At 37.6% G+C, this 15,334-nt stretch overlaps 1 protein-coding gene and 2 long non-coding RNA genes across 3 annotated transcripts in view; all 3 read left to right on the top strand.

Moving 5' to 3' along the window:
- Positions 1 to 404: 404 nt before the first annotated feature.
- The window catches only part of LOC100696704 (immunoglobulin lambda-1 light chain), a 131,616-nt gene continuing 116,686 nt past the window's right edge, over positions 405 to 15,334 (top strand). The window contains exons 1-4 of the mRNA XM_025900821.1: positions 405 to 477; positions 630 to 679; positions 1,124 to 1,193; positions 1,305 to 1,603. Of these exons, the coding sequence (XP_025756606.1) occupies positions 420 to 477; positions 630 to 679; positions 1,124 to 1,193; positions 1,305 to 1,603 (477 nt within the window). The 5' untranslated portion in view covers positions 405 to 419. The remainder of the gene's footprint in view (positions 478 to 629; positions 680 to 1,123; positions 1,194 to 1,304; positions 1,604 to 15,334) is intronic.
- LOC109195938 (uncharacterized) lies at positions 5,023 to 5,386 on the top strand. The gene is made up of 2 exons (XR_002057369.1): positions 5,023 to 5,119; positions 5,262 to 5,386. It is a non-coding gene; the product is annotated as an uncharacterized LOC109195938 (long non-coding RNA).
- On the top strand, positions 8,756 to 9,262 carry LOC112843082 (uncharacterized). The gene is made up of 2 exons (XR_003215195.1): positions 8,756 to 8,853; positions 9,005 to 9,262. It is a non-coding gene; the product is annotated as an uncharacterized LOC112843082 (long non-coding RNA).

The following is a 15,334-nucleotide window of genomic DNA, read 5'->3' as shown; positions in this document are numbered from 1 at the left end:
CTAACGCTGCAAAACAGAATTGTTAACATATTTACTTTAATTTCAATTCAGGTTAGATTTTTTTTTTTTGTGCGCAACGCAAATTTTCTGTGCGCAGAGACCGTGCCAACAGTGCGCAATTGCGCACGTGCGCACCTTAGAGGGAACATTGATTCTTTATCTTCGTTAACTGACTGATTCTCAAGCCAATTTTAATGCTTTGTTAAGCTCAGAACTTCAAGTCTGGCCTGCTGAGCTAATCAATGTGACTGATCTGTATGTAGGGGGAGCTCCTGTACAGCTTTTATCTATGCATTTTACTTTACGTGTGAGCAGATTTCTTTTCTTACACCAGCTTATAGGATCAAAGAACTTCATACATTGTACTACCTGTTGGAAATTGTTCTTATCTCTGTAACTACAGTAAACCAACAGAGAACATGACTGTTATTGGATGCGGTCTGCTCAGCTTGTTGGTTTTTGTGCTCTGGATTAAAGGTAAAGTTTATAAGGGGACAACATTTATGAACCTGTCATTAGTTGAGGGTAAAATATTGTAAGATCAACATTTCCAGCTATGAGAAGGTGACAACTGTTAAGTGCAAGAGTTAAAAAGTTTACTTGATTAACTTCAACTGTTGTACACACAGGTGGTACTGATGGAAGTGATGTCCAACAGACTCCCATACTGTGGGGAAGGGTGGGTGGAAGTGCAACAATGTACTGTAACCACACAAAGGGTGATGTCTATTTCCAGATGTGCTGGTATAGACAGCTACCAGGACAAACTCTGGAACTAATTGTGTTCATAAGTATAGCCAAAAATGGTGATGATCATGACTATGGAAATTTAAACACAGAGAAATTTTCGGCCAGTAAGTCAGTTCCTGAGAGTGGGACATTGACAGTGAAGAACCTGGAGCCAAAAGACAGAGGCTTGTATTTCTGTGTCGTGAGCAAGCACAGTGATACAGCTACAGCAGAGAGCTGAACAGAAACCTATATGCAATGTTTCCATTATCTGCTTAAATACTTAAATAAACTTTAAGTACATACACACATTGTCTCACAGTAATGTGACACTCCCACATGTATCTCTGCATATATCACACCCGCTGACAGTTGACTGTGGTTTCTATTTCAGTTTGCTCAGAACACAGTGATGATCACAGCTGCTCTGATCAAACTCTCTGCAGCTCTGCTCTGTATCGGAGGTACTTTACAAGTTGTTATTGTACACTAAAAGCTGCTATGCTGTTTTTTTAGTTAACATATAGAAAAGTTGTTGGAGGTCTTGTTACATGATGTGACTTTTTAATTCTCAGGTCTAACTGGTGGGAGCGATGTCTCACAGACTCCCCTGTTGTGGAGTACCGAGGGTCAGTCTGTCACAATGAACTGCAGCCACACTAAGGGGGGTACATATCGACAGATGTATTGGTATCAGCAGTTGCCAGGGAAGGGAATGAAGCAAATTGTTTTTACAACTGCATACAGTACTCACACATATGAAAGTGGCTTCAGTGAGGAAAGGTTTCCAGCAACAAAGACCAATGAACAAACTGGATCTCTGACAGTAAAGCAGCTGGTGCCTGAAGACAGTGGAGTGTATTTCTGTTCTGTGAGTGAACACAGTGATACAGGTGGATTAAAGAGCCGCACAAATACTCCCTACAGACAGCACACTGATAAACTAAAGATATCAGTGTCTGTAGGGGGAGCTCTGTACCTGTTACTGATGTCAGGACTTGGTTATGGTTCAGCATTCCTTTTTTAATGATCTATGATAAGAACGGCTTATTGCAGTTACACTGGCATGGCAGTATAGATATTTTTTAACAGCATTAATTTTGCTTGACTTTTTGTTTTAAAATTTATTTACAAGCTAATTTATCTATTTCAATGTTTAACACAGCAACTTTAATAAAATGTTATACTACATCTGAGTTTTACTTTATGTTTTTGATAGTTTTTTATGAACAGTCACAAGCAGACAAGTACCTGAAAAAGGAATTTTCTGTGAATAAAGGCCACATTTATTTGGATTGTGTTGTACAATAAGACACACGGCCTAATTGAAACTGCCTTGTGCATGGTAGCAGTAATGATTTACCTTTTTTGCAGCACAGCTGTTGCTTACCTTCTTGGTATCATAATTTTTGTCTCCTCCCCTTTAAGTAACCCGCAGCATGTGTTCAGCCTCTCACTCAGTGCAGATACAAAGAGGAACATAACAACATTATGATGAGAATCATCACCAGGATCATTCTTCTGCTTCTCTGCTTCTGTACGTTTGAAACTGAATTTATTGCTCACAGCTGGCATTTTTATTTTGGTTCACTTTATATTGTTTTTCACTTTCACCACAGGTCCTTCATTGTGCACAAGAGTTCAGCAGGTTCCATCATCAATATTAGGAAGTCTTAATGGTGAAACAGCAATCAGCTGCAACCATTCAGAGAGTACATACAACGTAATATTGTGGTACCAGAAGCCAAGGGGTGACTCTGCTCTTAAACTCATTGGATATATTTTATATGGAAACCCAACCATTGAGGATGGATTCCAAGAATCTTTCAAAATTAGTGGAGATGGGTCAGTAAAATCACAGCTTGAAGTGGAGAAACTCAAAGCTGAAGACAGCGGTATTTATTACTGTGCAGCTAGTACGCACAGTGAGCTAGTTAACGTCTTGCTTTTACAAAAACCCTACATGATATTACGCCACATAAATAAGCAGCGAAGAAGAGAGCACCTGCATCTAGCTGCTGTTTATGGCAGGAAATCACCAATGATATCAGCCATAAAACCATCTCTTCCTGTGTTAGCCCACACAGAAGAATGCATTGATGATGAAGCGACACACATAATGTAGATCCCTCCTCTTCCTTTACATTCAGGCAGCTCTGTTCATATTCGTCACACCTTTGTTTTCATCAATGTAAGGATCATGATCAGACTCATCATCCATTTTGGAACGCTGTCATTCTGTTTAACAGGTAATGTTCAATTCAAACTTACAAAATCTTTCTAAAATATTTAAAGTTTTTTGTTACCTCTAAAGCTTTTATTTTTTAAACTTTTACTCTGCAGAAGTCCCAAAATCTGGTGTTCATCAGACTCCAGCTGCCCTCATTAAGGCCCCAGGAGAGGAAATCCAAATACACTGCAACCATTCAAACAATAAATTTGATATGATACAGTGGTACAAACAGTCTCCGGGGAAAAATGAAATGATTTTACTCGGTTATGCACGATTTACCTTTACAGCTGTTGAAGATGCATTTGAAAACATTTATAAAGTGACAGGTGAAGGGAGTAGGCTGTCAACTTTTCACATTCCAAAGCTGAGAGAGTCTGTGGACAGCGCCATGTATTTCTGTGCTGCCAGCGCTGCACAGTGTTGCATCTACTATCCTTCTTCAACAAAAACCTCCTCTAATGCAGACAGCAGCAGTTATTCTGGAGAGCACCAAATAAACCACATATCAGTGACTGCTCAGACAGCTGTCATGCCATGAAACAGCTATAATTATTTCATCCTTTAGGGAGCACTGTTTCTCTCCACATTGTTTGAATTCTGATCATTTCAACTGGATTTCATATTTGAGGAAACAATACAAAACACTTAAACACAGCAGAAGTTCTTTAGAAAGAAAAGACGAGTCTGGGTTATTAAGAGAAGTGTGAGGGCTGGAAAACAGAGGTGGAGCAAAAGAATGAAGAATAATAGAAATGGGTAGAGAAGAAGAAAAAGCAATAGTGACAGGAGCATTGAGGAGACTGCTTCCCTGTTAGCTCCTTACTTTCTCTGTACTTACATCCTGCCCCACCATGCAGCAATCATATATCTGTTCCATTCACCCACAACCTCAGCTTTTCTATCCCTTTAATAAAACTCTTTAATTGTGTGTGTGTGTGTGTGTGTGTGTGTGTGTGTGTGTGTTCCCTAAAGTTCAATATTCCAGTGATCAGCTCTCAAGGACATGATTGCACAGTACTATTATTATAACAGTATATAAGTTGCATTTTTAAAATATAATTTTAGGTTAACTCCTATACATTGTTTCTTACTTTTGATGTTGGTCTGTTCAACAGGTTCCTCTTTCAGTGATAAAGTCGACCAGACTCCAGCTAATATTTACACAACAGGAGAAAATGTTAAAATCTACTGCTCACACAGCATTACAAACTATAACCGAATACTTTGGTACAAGCAGTCAAAAACACAGCTACAACTGCTCGGATTTTTATTTTCAGGTAGGGGTACTATAGAGCCTGGAGTTAATGTGACGATGGATGGAGGTGCAAATGAAAAAGAGAAGTGCACATTAACAATTAAGGACATCGAACTGAGCAGCAGTGGAGTGTACTTCTGTGCTGCTTATTACCACAGTGCTGCACATCACTGCACCTCCATACAAAAACCTGTCAAACATGTGTTCTTAATCATTTTATTACAGCCTCTCACACCTGGAATCAGCCATTAAAACCAATGTTGGTCTCACAAAGATCAGATATTATAACAGAAGGTTCCTTATAAACAACTATGCAGCATTTGAGCTGCCATTTGAGATTGGCCTGTAATAAAGGTCAATCTCAAATGGCAAATATATATGTAGGGGATTATTATTGGCTGTTGACTATGAAAAAAAAGCTTAAAAACAAACAAAACAAAACAAAGAATCATTTTAAGATACATTAGTTACGTTTAAGAAATATAAGTCTTGTGTATTTAAATGGTTAAACATCTAAAAGTACTAGAAAATTAGTGATTTAATTATTTTAAATACATTGAATAAGACGAAGAAACTTGGTTGGTTGGGTCTCTGTAATTAACAGGAGAGTTTCCTCTACTAGTGTAACCTTGGTTGTGGTGCATGTCCTCTCATGTCCTGTCATAAGGTGGCAGTATATCTTTGAGTTTCTCACTGAACCAGGTGTGTGAATTGGTGGTTGTGAATGGCACAATCCTGTAGATAAAAAAAAACCTCAGGATATAATAGGACTCCACCTACCGAGTGATGATTTGACATAAGAGAAGTTAGACGTAATTGGCACAACTGAGAACATCTGTCATAGCAAGGCATCATGATTATTCTACTCCTCAGCATCTATTTTAAATGTAATCTAGTTACAGGTAATGCCATAAACGTGTTAAATATATTTGATGAGAGTATTATACACTGCTACTATTATGACTGTATGTCACAATTTTTGATGTAATTTTTCATTTGTACTTATATATTGTGTCTTACTTTTGTTTGGTGTCTGTTCAACAGTTTCCTCTTCAAGTGATAAAGTCAACCAGACTCCAGCAAATATTTACACAAACGGAGAAGAAGCTAAAATCTACTGCTCACACAGTATTACAAACTATAACACAATTCTCTGGTACAAGCAGTCAGAGGAAACACTACAATTGCTCGGATATCTGCGTGTTGGCAAAGGTACTCCAGAGACTGGAGTGAATGTAACGATAGACGGGGGTGCAAATATAAAAGAGAAGTGCACATTAACAATTAAAGACATCGAAGTGAGCAGCAGTGGAGTGTACTTCTGTGCTGCTAGTTACCACAGTGCTTCACATCACTGCACCTCAATACAAAAACCTATCAAACATGTGTTCTTAATCTTTTTAATACAACCTCTCACACCTGGAATCAGCCAAAACCAATGTTGGTCTCACAAAGATCAGATATTATAACATAAGGTTCCTTATAAAAAAAACAGTGCTGTCATGAAACGCCGTGTGGCAGGCAGGAGTAGGACCCAAGGTGCAGACACTCAGACTCGAAGGATGAACTCAAAACTCAGCTTTATTGCTGGCAGGGGGAAAGCATACAAAACTAAACTGGGAAATATAAACTTACATTTGACGGGGAGGCACACAAGGAAACACACAGCTTGAGGGACGACGCGACACAGACTCAGAGAAACACAGGGTTTAAATACACTGGGAAGTAACGAGGGGAATGAGACACAGAAGGAGGGCACAGCTGGGAGAAATCAGGACTGACGAGACAGGGAAGCAAAGCAGGACACCTTCACATAAGACACGGACCTTCAAAATAAAACAGGAAACACACACACACACACACACACACACACACACACGCAAGGACACAGACTCCGAGACGCGGGCTTCACACAGGGACCTGACCACACTAGAGGGGATACACAGGCAGGGACGACGGAAAACAGAGGGAGCACAGAATGAACACTTGGGAAACCAAAACAAACTGTCATAATTCATAATATCAAAAATAAGAGTACAAAATCAAAAACACTGGGTCACCGACCCAGAACCATGACAAGTGCAACATTTGAGCTGCCACTTCCTGTAATAGAGGCCAATCTCCAATTGCAAATACATCTGTAGAGGATTATTATTGGCTGCTGACTATGAATACAACAGCTTAAAGAAGAAAAAACAAAACATTTTATGATATATTATTTAAGTTTTAGATGTTTAACCATTAAAATACTCAAGTCTTATATTTCATAAAGTACTAGAAAATTAGTGATTTAACTATTTGAAATACATTGAATAAGATGAAGAAACTTGGTTGGTTGGGTCTCTGTAATTAACAGGAGAGTTTCCTCTACTAGTGTAACCTTGGTTGTGGTGCATGTCCTCTCATGTCCTGTCATAAGGTGGCAGTATATCTTTGAGTTTCTCACTGAACCAGCTGTGTGAACTGGTGGTTGTGAATGGCACAATCCTGTAGATAAAAATAAACCTCAGGATATAATAGGACTCCACCCCCGAGTGATGATCCGCTCATAAGAGACGGACATAAGAGAAGTTAGACGTAATTGACACAACTGAGAACATCTGTCATAGCAAGGCATCATGATTATTCTACTCCTCAGCATCTATTTTAAATGTAATCTAGTTACAGGTAATGTCATGAACGTGTTAAATATATTTGATGAGAGTATAATACACTGCTCCATTTACGATTTTATGCCACAATTTTTGATGTAATATTTTGTTTGTACTTATATATTGTGTCTTACTTTTATTGGTGTCTGTTCAACAGTTTCCTCCTCAAGTGATCAAGTCGACCAGACTCCAGCTAATATTTACACAACAGGAGAAGAAGTTAAAATCAACTGCTCACACAGTATTCAAAGCTATGAAATAATTCTCTGGTACAAGCAGTCAGAGAAAACTCTACAATTGCTTGGATACCTGCGTTTTGGCAAAGGTTATCCAGAACCTGGAGTGAATGTGACAATAGGTGGGAGTGCAAATGTAAAAGAGAAGTGCACATTAACAATTAAGGACATTGAACTGAACAGCAGTGGAGTGTACTTCTGTGCTGCTAGTTACCACAGTGCTGCACATCACTGCACCTCAATACAAAAACCTATCAAATATGTGTTCTTAATCTTTTTATTACAGCCTCTCACACCTGGAATCAGCCATTAAAACCAATGTTGGTCTCACAAAGATCAGATATTATAACAGAAGGTTCCTTATAAACAACTATGCAACATTTGAGCTGCCACTTCCTGTAATAGAGGCCAATCTCGATTGTTAAATATATCTGTAGGGTATTATTATTAGCTTTTGACTATGAATAAAACAGTTTAAAATAAAAAACAACTTTTAAAGATATATTAGTTAAGTTTTAGATGTTTAACCATTTAAATACACAAGACTTACGTTTCATATAGTACTAGAAAATTAGTGATTTAATTATTTTAAATACATTCACTAAGATGAAGAAAGTAGTTTACTTTCAAAGATTTGTGAAATAAGACCTGAAAATTTTGAATTAGTGTTGGACTTTTAACAAACAAACAACTTATACTGCATTAAAATGTACAGCTTTTATAAGACTTTTAATCATTTTCAATAACTAAACCAAAAGGTGATTTGTGATGATTTGCTTCCTGTTGTGTAAGGGTGGTATGCTTTTGACCATAGAGCTGCAGACGGGAAGTTGAATGGTTTGGTCTGTGTCATTAACAGGAGAGTTTCCTCTCCTCGTGTAACCTTGGTGATCGCACATGTATTTCGTTTTAGGGTGTGTTTAATTTGTGTGGATTATAATGTAAATTTATGTTGCACACTAGATTTTGTAATATTATTTTATGATTTTACCCTTTTAAATTTATTATAAATTAGTAATTATTTTATTGTCACTTACTTCAATTTATAATTTTATGTATAATAATCAAGTTATTTCTTATGGCATTTTGTAAGGTCACTTTGGTTCTTACCCAGTGTTTACGGTGGGACTGTTTATGGTGTGACAGGTCCTTGTGCCTTGCAGAGTTGATGTAAAACGTTGAGTCCTGCCATGTTGGTGTTTATTTTAGATCATTTCTAAGAATTTTGAACTATAGCCTGCAATACACCCACAGTCCGGAAAGACTGGAAAACAGTCTACCACAACCAAAAATCAGGGTTACATTAACTTAAAATAAAATTGAAACACAGCATCATTTAGACTGATGTTGAATTCATCATTGCCATTGCAATATACTTCTATGCTTCTTAATTGCTACCGCTGCTTCATAATCCTGCTGGTTAATACAAAAATATCCCTGTGAAGTTTTCATCTGTTCTTCTGAAAAGCTCAAGACACCTGTAACATGTCCTGTCATAAGGTGGCAGCATATCTATAAGTTTCACACTGAACCAGGTGTGTGTATTAGTGGTTGTGAATGGCAAAATCCTGTATATAAAAATCAACCTCAGACTATAATAGGACTCCACCCACCGAATGACGAGCCGCTCATAAGAGGCGGACATAAGAGAAGTTAGACGTAATCAACACAACTGAGAACATCTGTCATAGCAAGGCATCATGATTATTCTACTCCTCAGCATCTATTTTAAATGTAATCTAGTCACAGGTAATGTCAAGAGTGCTTTAATGCATTATATTATACACTTTTTTGAGTATTATACACTGCTACTGTTATGACTGTATGCCACATTTTATGATGTAATTCGTAATTGGTACTTATATATTGTGTCTTACTTTTATTGGTGTCTGCTCAACAGTTTCCTCTTCAAGTGATCAAGTCAACCAGACTCCAGCTAATATTTACACAACAGGAGAAGAAGTTAAAATCAACTGCTCACACAGTATTCAAAGCTATAACACAATCCTCTGGTACAAGCAGTCAAAAACACAGCTTCAACTGCTGGGATTTTTATTTTTAGGTCAAGATACTATAGAGCCGGGAGCTAATGTGACGATAGATGGGGGTGCAAATGTAAAAGAGAAGTGCACATTAACAATTAAGGACATCGAACTGAGCAGCAGTGGAGTGTACTTCTGTGCTGCTAGTTACCACAGTGCTTCACATCACTGCACCTCAGTACAAAAACCTGTCAAACATGTGTTCTTAATCTTTTTAATACAACCTGTCACACCTGGAATCAGCCATTAAAACCCATGTTGGTCTCACAAAGATCAGATATTATAACAGAAGGTTCCTTATAAAAGAAACAATGCAACATTTGAGCTGCCACTTCCTGTAATAGAGGCCAATCTCCAATTGCAAATACATCTGTAGAGGATTATTATTGGCTGCTGACTATGAATACAACAGCTTAAAGAAGAAAAAACAAAACATTTTATGATACATTATTTAAGTTTTAGATGTTTAACCATTAAAATACTGAAGACTTATATTTCATAAAGTACTAGAAAATTAGTGATTTAATTATTTTAAATACACTGAATAAAATGAAGAAACTTGGTTGGTTGGGTCTCTGTAATTAACAGGAGAGTTTCCTCTACTAGTGTAACCTTGGTTGTGGTGCATGTCCTCTCATGTCCTGTCATAAGGTGGCAGTATATCTTTGAGTTTCTCACTGAACCAGCTGTGTGAACTGGTGGTTGTGAATGGCACAATCCTGTAGATAAAAATAAACCTCAGGATATAATAGGACTCCACCCCCGAGTGATGATCCACTCATAAGAGGCGGACATAAGAGAAGTTAGACGTAATCAACACAACTGAAAACATCTGTCATAGCGAGGCATCATGATTATTCTACTCCTCAGCATCTATTTTAAATGTAATCTAGTTACAGGTAATGTCAAGAGTGCTTTAAATGTATCATATTATACACTTTTCTGAGTATTATACACAGCTACTGTTATGACTGTATGCCACATTTTATGATGTAATTCGTAATTGGTACTTATATATTGTGTCTTACTTTTATTGGTGTCTTCTCAACAGTTTCCTCTTCAAGTGATCAAGTCAACCAGACTCCAGCTAATATTTACACAACAGGAGAAGAAGTTAAAATCAACTGCTCACACAGTATTCAAAGCTATGACCAAATCCTCTGGTACAAGCAGTCAGAGAAAACTCTACAATTGCTTGGATACCTGCGTTTTGGCAAAGATTATCCAGAACCTGGAGTGAATGTGACAATAGGTGGGAGTGCAAATGTAAAAGAGAATTGCACATTAACGATTAAGGAATTCGAACTGAGCAGCAGTGGAGTGTACTTCTGTGCTGCTAGTTACCACAGTGCTGCACATCACTGCACCTCAATACAAAAACCTAACAAATACTTGTTTTTCTCTATATTACAGCTCACAGCCTCTCACACCTGGAGTCAGCCATTATAACCAATGTCTCACAGAGATCAGATATTATAATAGAAGCTTCCCTATGAGTTGCAATGAAACATTTAAGCTGCCACATCCTGTGATAAAAAAGCACTCTTTAATATTAAAATTATCTGCAGTGTCTGATTTCATTGGGGGGAACATGTCATCATAAATTTCCCGTATATTTTCTCTTTATTTTCACATTGAGTTGAGTCTCTATAATCTCTAAATTGTTTTTGTTGGTTTCCTGTAATCTTGAATGTTTTTAATCAACCCATTACTAAAGACTTAATACTTAGTAAAGAATGAATACATTAACACATGAATACATAATGATATAAGATATTTCTCTGAAAAAACAAACACTCTATGTTGACGACATTATGATAGTTTACCATTAAAGGTTTTCGTAAAAGAAACGGTTATTAACTTTTAAAGAAAAGGAAACTGTAAATTTGCTGGTTATATTGTAAAGCTGCATGAATACCAGCTCAGTGCTGGACTTTAAACAATCTAAAGGTGTTTTATAACTTAAATAACACTACCTTTGGTAAAAGACCAGTTGTGACAGTGTTAACAATAGGTAGATACCAGGATTAAGATGGAAACACAATAACAAGTAGATTTATGTTCATTCAGTCAGAAAACACAACATCATGATCATTTTCTTGCCTGTTCACACCCCCATGCACCTTTAACATTTCCTCTCATAAGGTGGCAGTATATATCCTTGCTCAGAATTCTATACTGAGCAAAGAGTGTGCATTTGTAATAGTTATTGACACAGTGATGTTCATGATAGTAAATTTAGGACATAATAAGACTCCATCTGCTGAATGAGAGTTTGCTCATGAGAAAGTTTCTTCATTGATGAGAAATAATCGACGCAACTAAGATCATCATGATCATTCTACTCCTCAGCATCTATGCTAATATCCTAATTTCAGGTAATGCAGTGGATATGTTTAATATATTTTAGAACAGTATTAAACAATGTTACTGACATAACTTTAAGCTGCATTTATAATTCTTGTCTTTTCAACAGGTTCTTCTGGCAGTCATCAAGTCGACCAGACTCCAGCTAATATTTACTCAAAAGGAGAAGAAACTAAACTCTACTGTTCACACAGTATTTCAGGGTATTACCAAATCCTCTGGTACAAGCAGTCAAAGAAACAGCTACAATATCTTGGATACATATACTTAGGTAAAAGTTCTCTAGAAACTGGAGTCAATGTGACAATAGATGGGGGTGCAGAAAGATAAGATAAGATAAGATAAGATAAGATAAGATAAGATAAGATAACCTTTATTAGTCCCACACGTGGGAAATTTGTTTTGTCACAGCAGGAAGTGGACAGTGCAAAAGTTACGAAGGAAAAATTAGAATAAAATAAAATAAGAATAAATACAGTACACAACTGTACAGAATAGAATAAAATAAAATACTATATACAGTAAAATAAAATAGAATAAAATATACAATAAGATAAAAATAGAATACAAATGCTATATACAACTGAGTAAAAAATACAACGATGCCAGAAAGATTATTGCACATTAGTGTTATTGCACATGTGTGGATGTGTGTGTTTGATCAGTTAAAGTCTTTGTTGTGGAGTCTGACAGCAGTGGGGAGGAAAGACCTGCGAAATCTCTCCGTCCCACACCGTGGGTGCCGCAGTCTCCCACTGAAGGAGCTGCTCAGTGCTGTCACAGTCTCATGCATGGGGTGGGAGATGTTGTCCAACAGGGATGACAGCTTAGCCGCCATTCTCCTGTCACTCACCACCTCCACTGGGTCCAGAGGGCATCCTAGAACAGAGCTGGCCCTTCGGATCAGCCTGTTCAGTCTCTTCCTGTCCCCGGCAGAGATGTTGCCGCCCCAGCAGACCACACCATAAAAGATGGCTGAGGCCACCACAGAGTCATAGAAGGTCTTCAGGAGTGGGCCCTCCACTCCAAACGACCTGAGTCTCCGCAGCAGGTACAGTCTGCTCTGCCCTTTCCTGTTGAGGGCGTCTGAGTTATGAGTCCAGTTCAGTTTGCTGTTCAGATGAACACCAAGGTACCTGTAGCTGTCCACAGCCTCAATGTCCATACCTTGGATGTTCAGTGGTTGCAGTGGAGGATGTTTGTGCCGAAAAAGGTGAGAACTGCACATTAACGATTAAGGATCTCAAAGTGAGCAGCAGTGGAGTGTACTTCTGTGCTGCTACCTCCCACAGTGCTGCACATCACTGCACCTCAGTATAAAAACTTCCCAGACACATTTTTGAAAATATCTGTATTAAAGCTCACAATTCCTCACACCTGGAATCAGCCATTAAAACCAATGTTGGTCTCACAAAGATCAGATATAGGAAATAACTGGATATTATAAAGAGAAACCAACATTAAAAATGTCTGACATATCTCAGTTTTACCATAAAAACTATCACAACTCAAAATCTCACGTTTTTCAGTTTGGGATATAAATACTTTTTACTATTTTTGCTATTTCTCTGTGAGCCACCATACTACATTTTTAATAAACAATCAAGTGGGATTTAAGTGAAGTGACTTTCTGATTTAATTCAAAAGATTTAACACAGATGTGTTACAGTCTTGTTCTATACATCGTACCTGATTTCACATCACCAAATATTGTGTGTCTTACGTTGAGATGCTCTGCTTGGCCTTTACTGCAGACACCTTCAGCTGCCGTTTGTTTGTGAGTCTCTCTGAGACAGGGGAAGCAAAACTGAACATAATGCACACGGGAAAAGGGACTATCAAAATAAAACAGGATGTACGACTAAGACAAATAAACTTGACAGATCTAAACAGGGAAATAACCGTGGAGACAGAAAGGTAAAAAACATTTAGACAAGACTGCCTCTCACAGGAGATGCTGAGGACAACAAAAGGGACCAATATGATTAAACAATAAATCATTAACCAGAAATATAGATAAAACTCAGAGGCACGAGAAAGAATTAAACTCAAGATTAAGCAATACAGAGCATGAATTTAAATAACCTCTTAAATGCGGAAGAAACATTCACAAGAAAACTCAAAATGCTGGGTCCCAACCAGGACCATGACAGATAAGGAGTGCCTTCTCTGCTGCTCCATATTTTTCTTTTCCCATCATCTTCAATTTGTCTGTCCAAACATTTTTTTCACAACTGTGTGGCCTCCTTTAGATTGTTTCTGCAAAAGTTTAAAACTGTACTCTCAAATTTACTCGTTGTCTTCTGTGGTTCATATCACTGCTCATCAGTACATAATCTTCCCAAACACCATCTCAGAGCACTGCGCACCTTTAAAACATCCCGTCGTAAGGTGGCAGTATGTCTTTACCTTTAACGCTGAGCAGTTTTGTAAATTTGTGGCCAAGGTTGACACAGTGATGATTACAAAGCTAAGTTGAAGATATAGACTCCGCCTGCTGAATGATAGCTCACTCAAAAGGAAGATTACAAAGAAAGAAGGGTGCAAATGATCAGCACAACTTGGAAAATCTGCCAAAGCAAATCATGATTATTGTACTCTTAACTATTACTTTTAACTGTATTCTTGTTTCAGGTAATGCCATGAATATGCTGATTGTTTTATAGTATGACACAATGCTATGATTTTAACTCTATAGTTGCGTTTTTTAACATACATTTTAAATTTGCATGATTTTAAGGCTTAATCCTATATAATGTGCATTATCTTTGGTTGATGTCTGTTCAACAGTTTCCTCTTTAAGTGACCAGGTCCACCAGACTCCAGCTAATATTTATGCAAAAGAAGCAGAAGAAGCTAAAATGAACTGTTCACACAGTATTCAAAGCTATGAAACAATCCTCTGGTACAAGCAGTCAGAGAAACAGCTACAATTGCTTGGATACATGCGCTATGACAAGAGGTATCCAGAGACTGGAGTGAATGTGACGATGGATGGTGATGCAAGACAACATAAGAACTGCACATTAACGATTAAGGATCTCAAAGTGAGCAGCAGTGGCGTGTACTTCTGTGCTGCTAGTTACCACAGTGGTGCACATCACTGCACCTCAATACAAAAACCTATCAAACACATTTTTTTAATATCTGTATTGAAGCTCACAGCCTCTCACACCTGGAGTCAGCCATTATAACCAATGTTGGTCTCACAAATATCAGATTTTATAAGAGAAGGTTCCTCATGAGCAGCAATGCAACATTTTATATGTCGTGTCCTGTTAATAAAAACAATGACACAACCTCCCCACATGTATCATTTTCACCTTACTGACTTGAGGCTGTGACATTTTTTTTAAGTTTAGTGTAACTTAAAATATTTTAACATAAAAAAAACATATTTTTTTCCTATTGTCATACAATACAACCAAACAAGTGATAAGATATTTTTCTTAATAAACACTACTCTTATGGTAGTTTACAAATGGCATTGTGTTTTTGCTTTTGTCCATCATTTTGCTGGTTATATTGTTTGGCTACATAAATAAGGGCTCGGTGCTGGACTTTTAACTACCTCACACTGCTTACCACATTCAACAGATAAGTAGATACCAGCATAGATTAAGATGAAAAGACAAAACGAATTGCATTGATGTTCATTCAATCAGATAACACAACATCATGATCCTTTTCATTTTGCCATTATTGAATAGAGAGTGAAGACAATGGGAAAACAGGGAGAAAGAAAGGGTGAAGACAAGCAGGAAAGGGCCCACAGATTAGACACTGACCCAGGCTGCTGCTCTCTGGCCATGCAGCATCTG

Source organism: Oreochromis niloticus, linkage group LG19 (genome assembly GCF_001858045.2).
Source record: "Oreochromis niloticus isolate F11D_XX linkage group LG19, O_niloticus_UMD_NMBU, whole genome shotgun sequence".
NCBI lineage: Eukaryota > Metazoa > Chordata > Actinopteri > Cichliformes > Cichlidae > Oreochromis > Oreochromis niloticus.
Note: the sequence above shows the minus strand (reverse complement) of the source record. Positions and strands in the feature narration are given on the sequence as shown.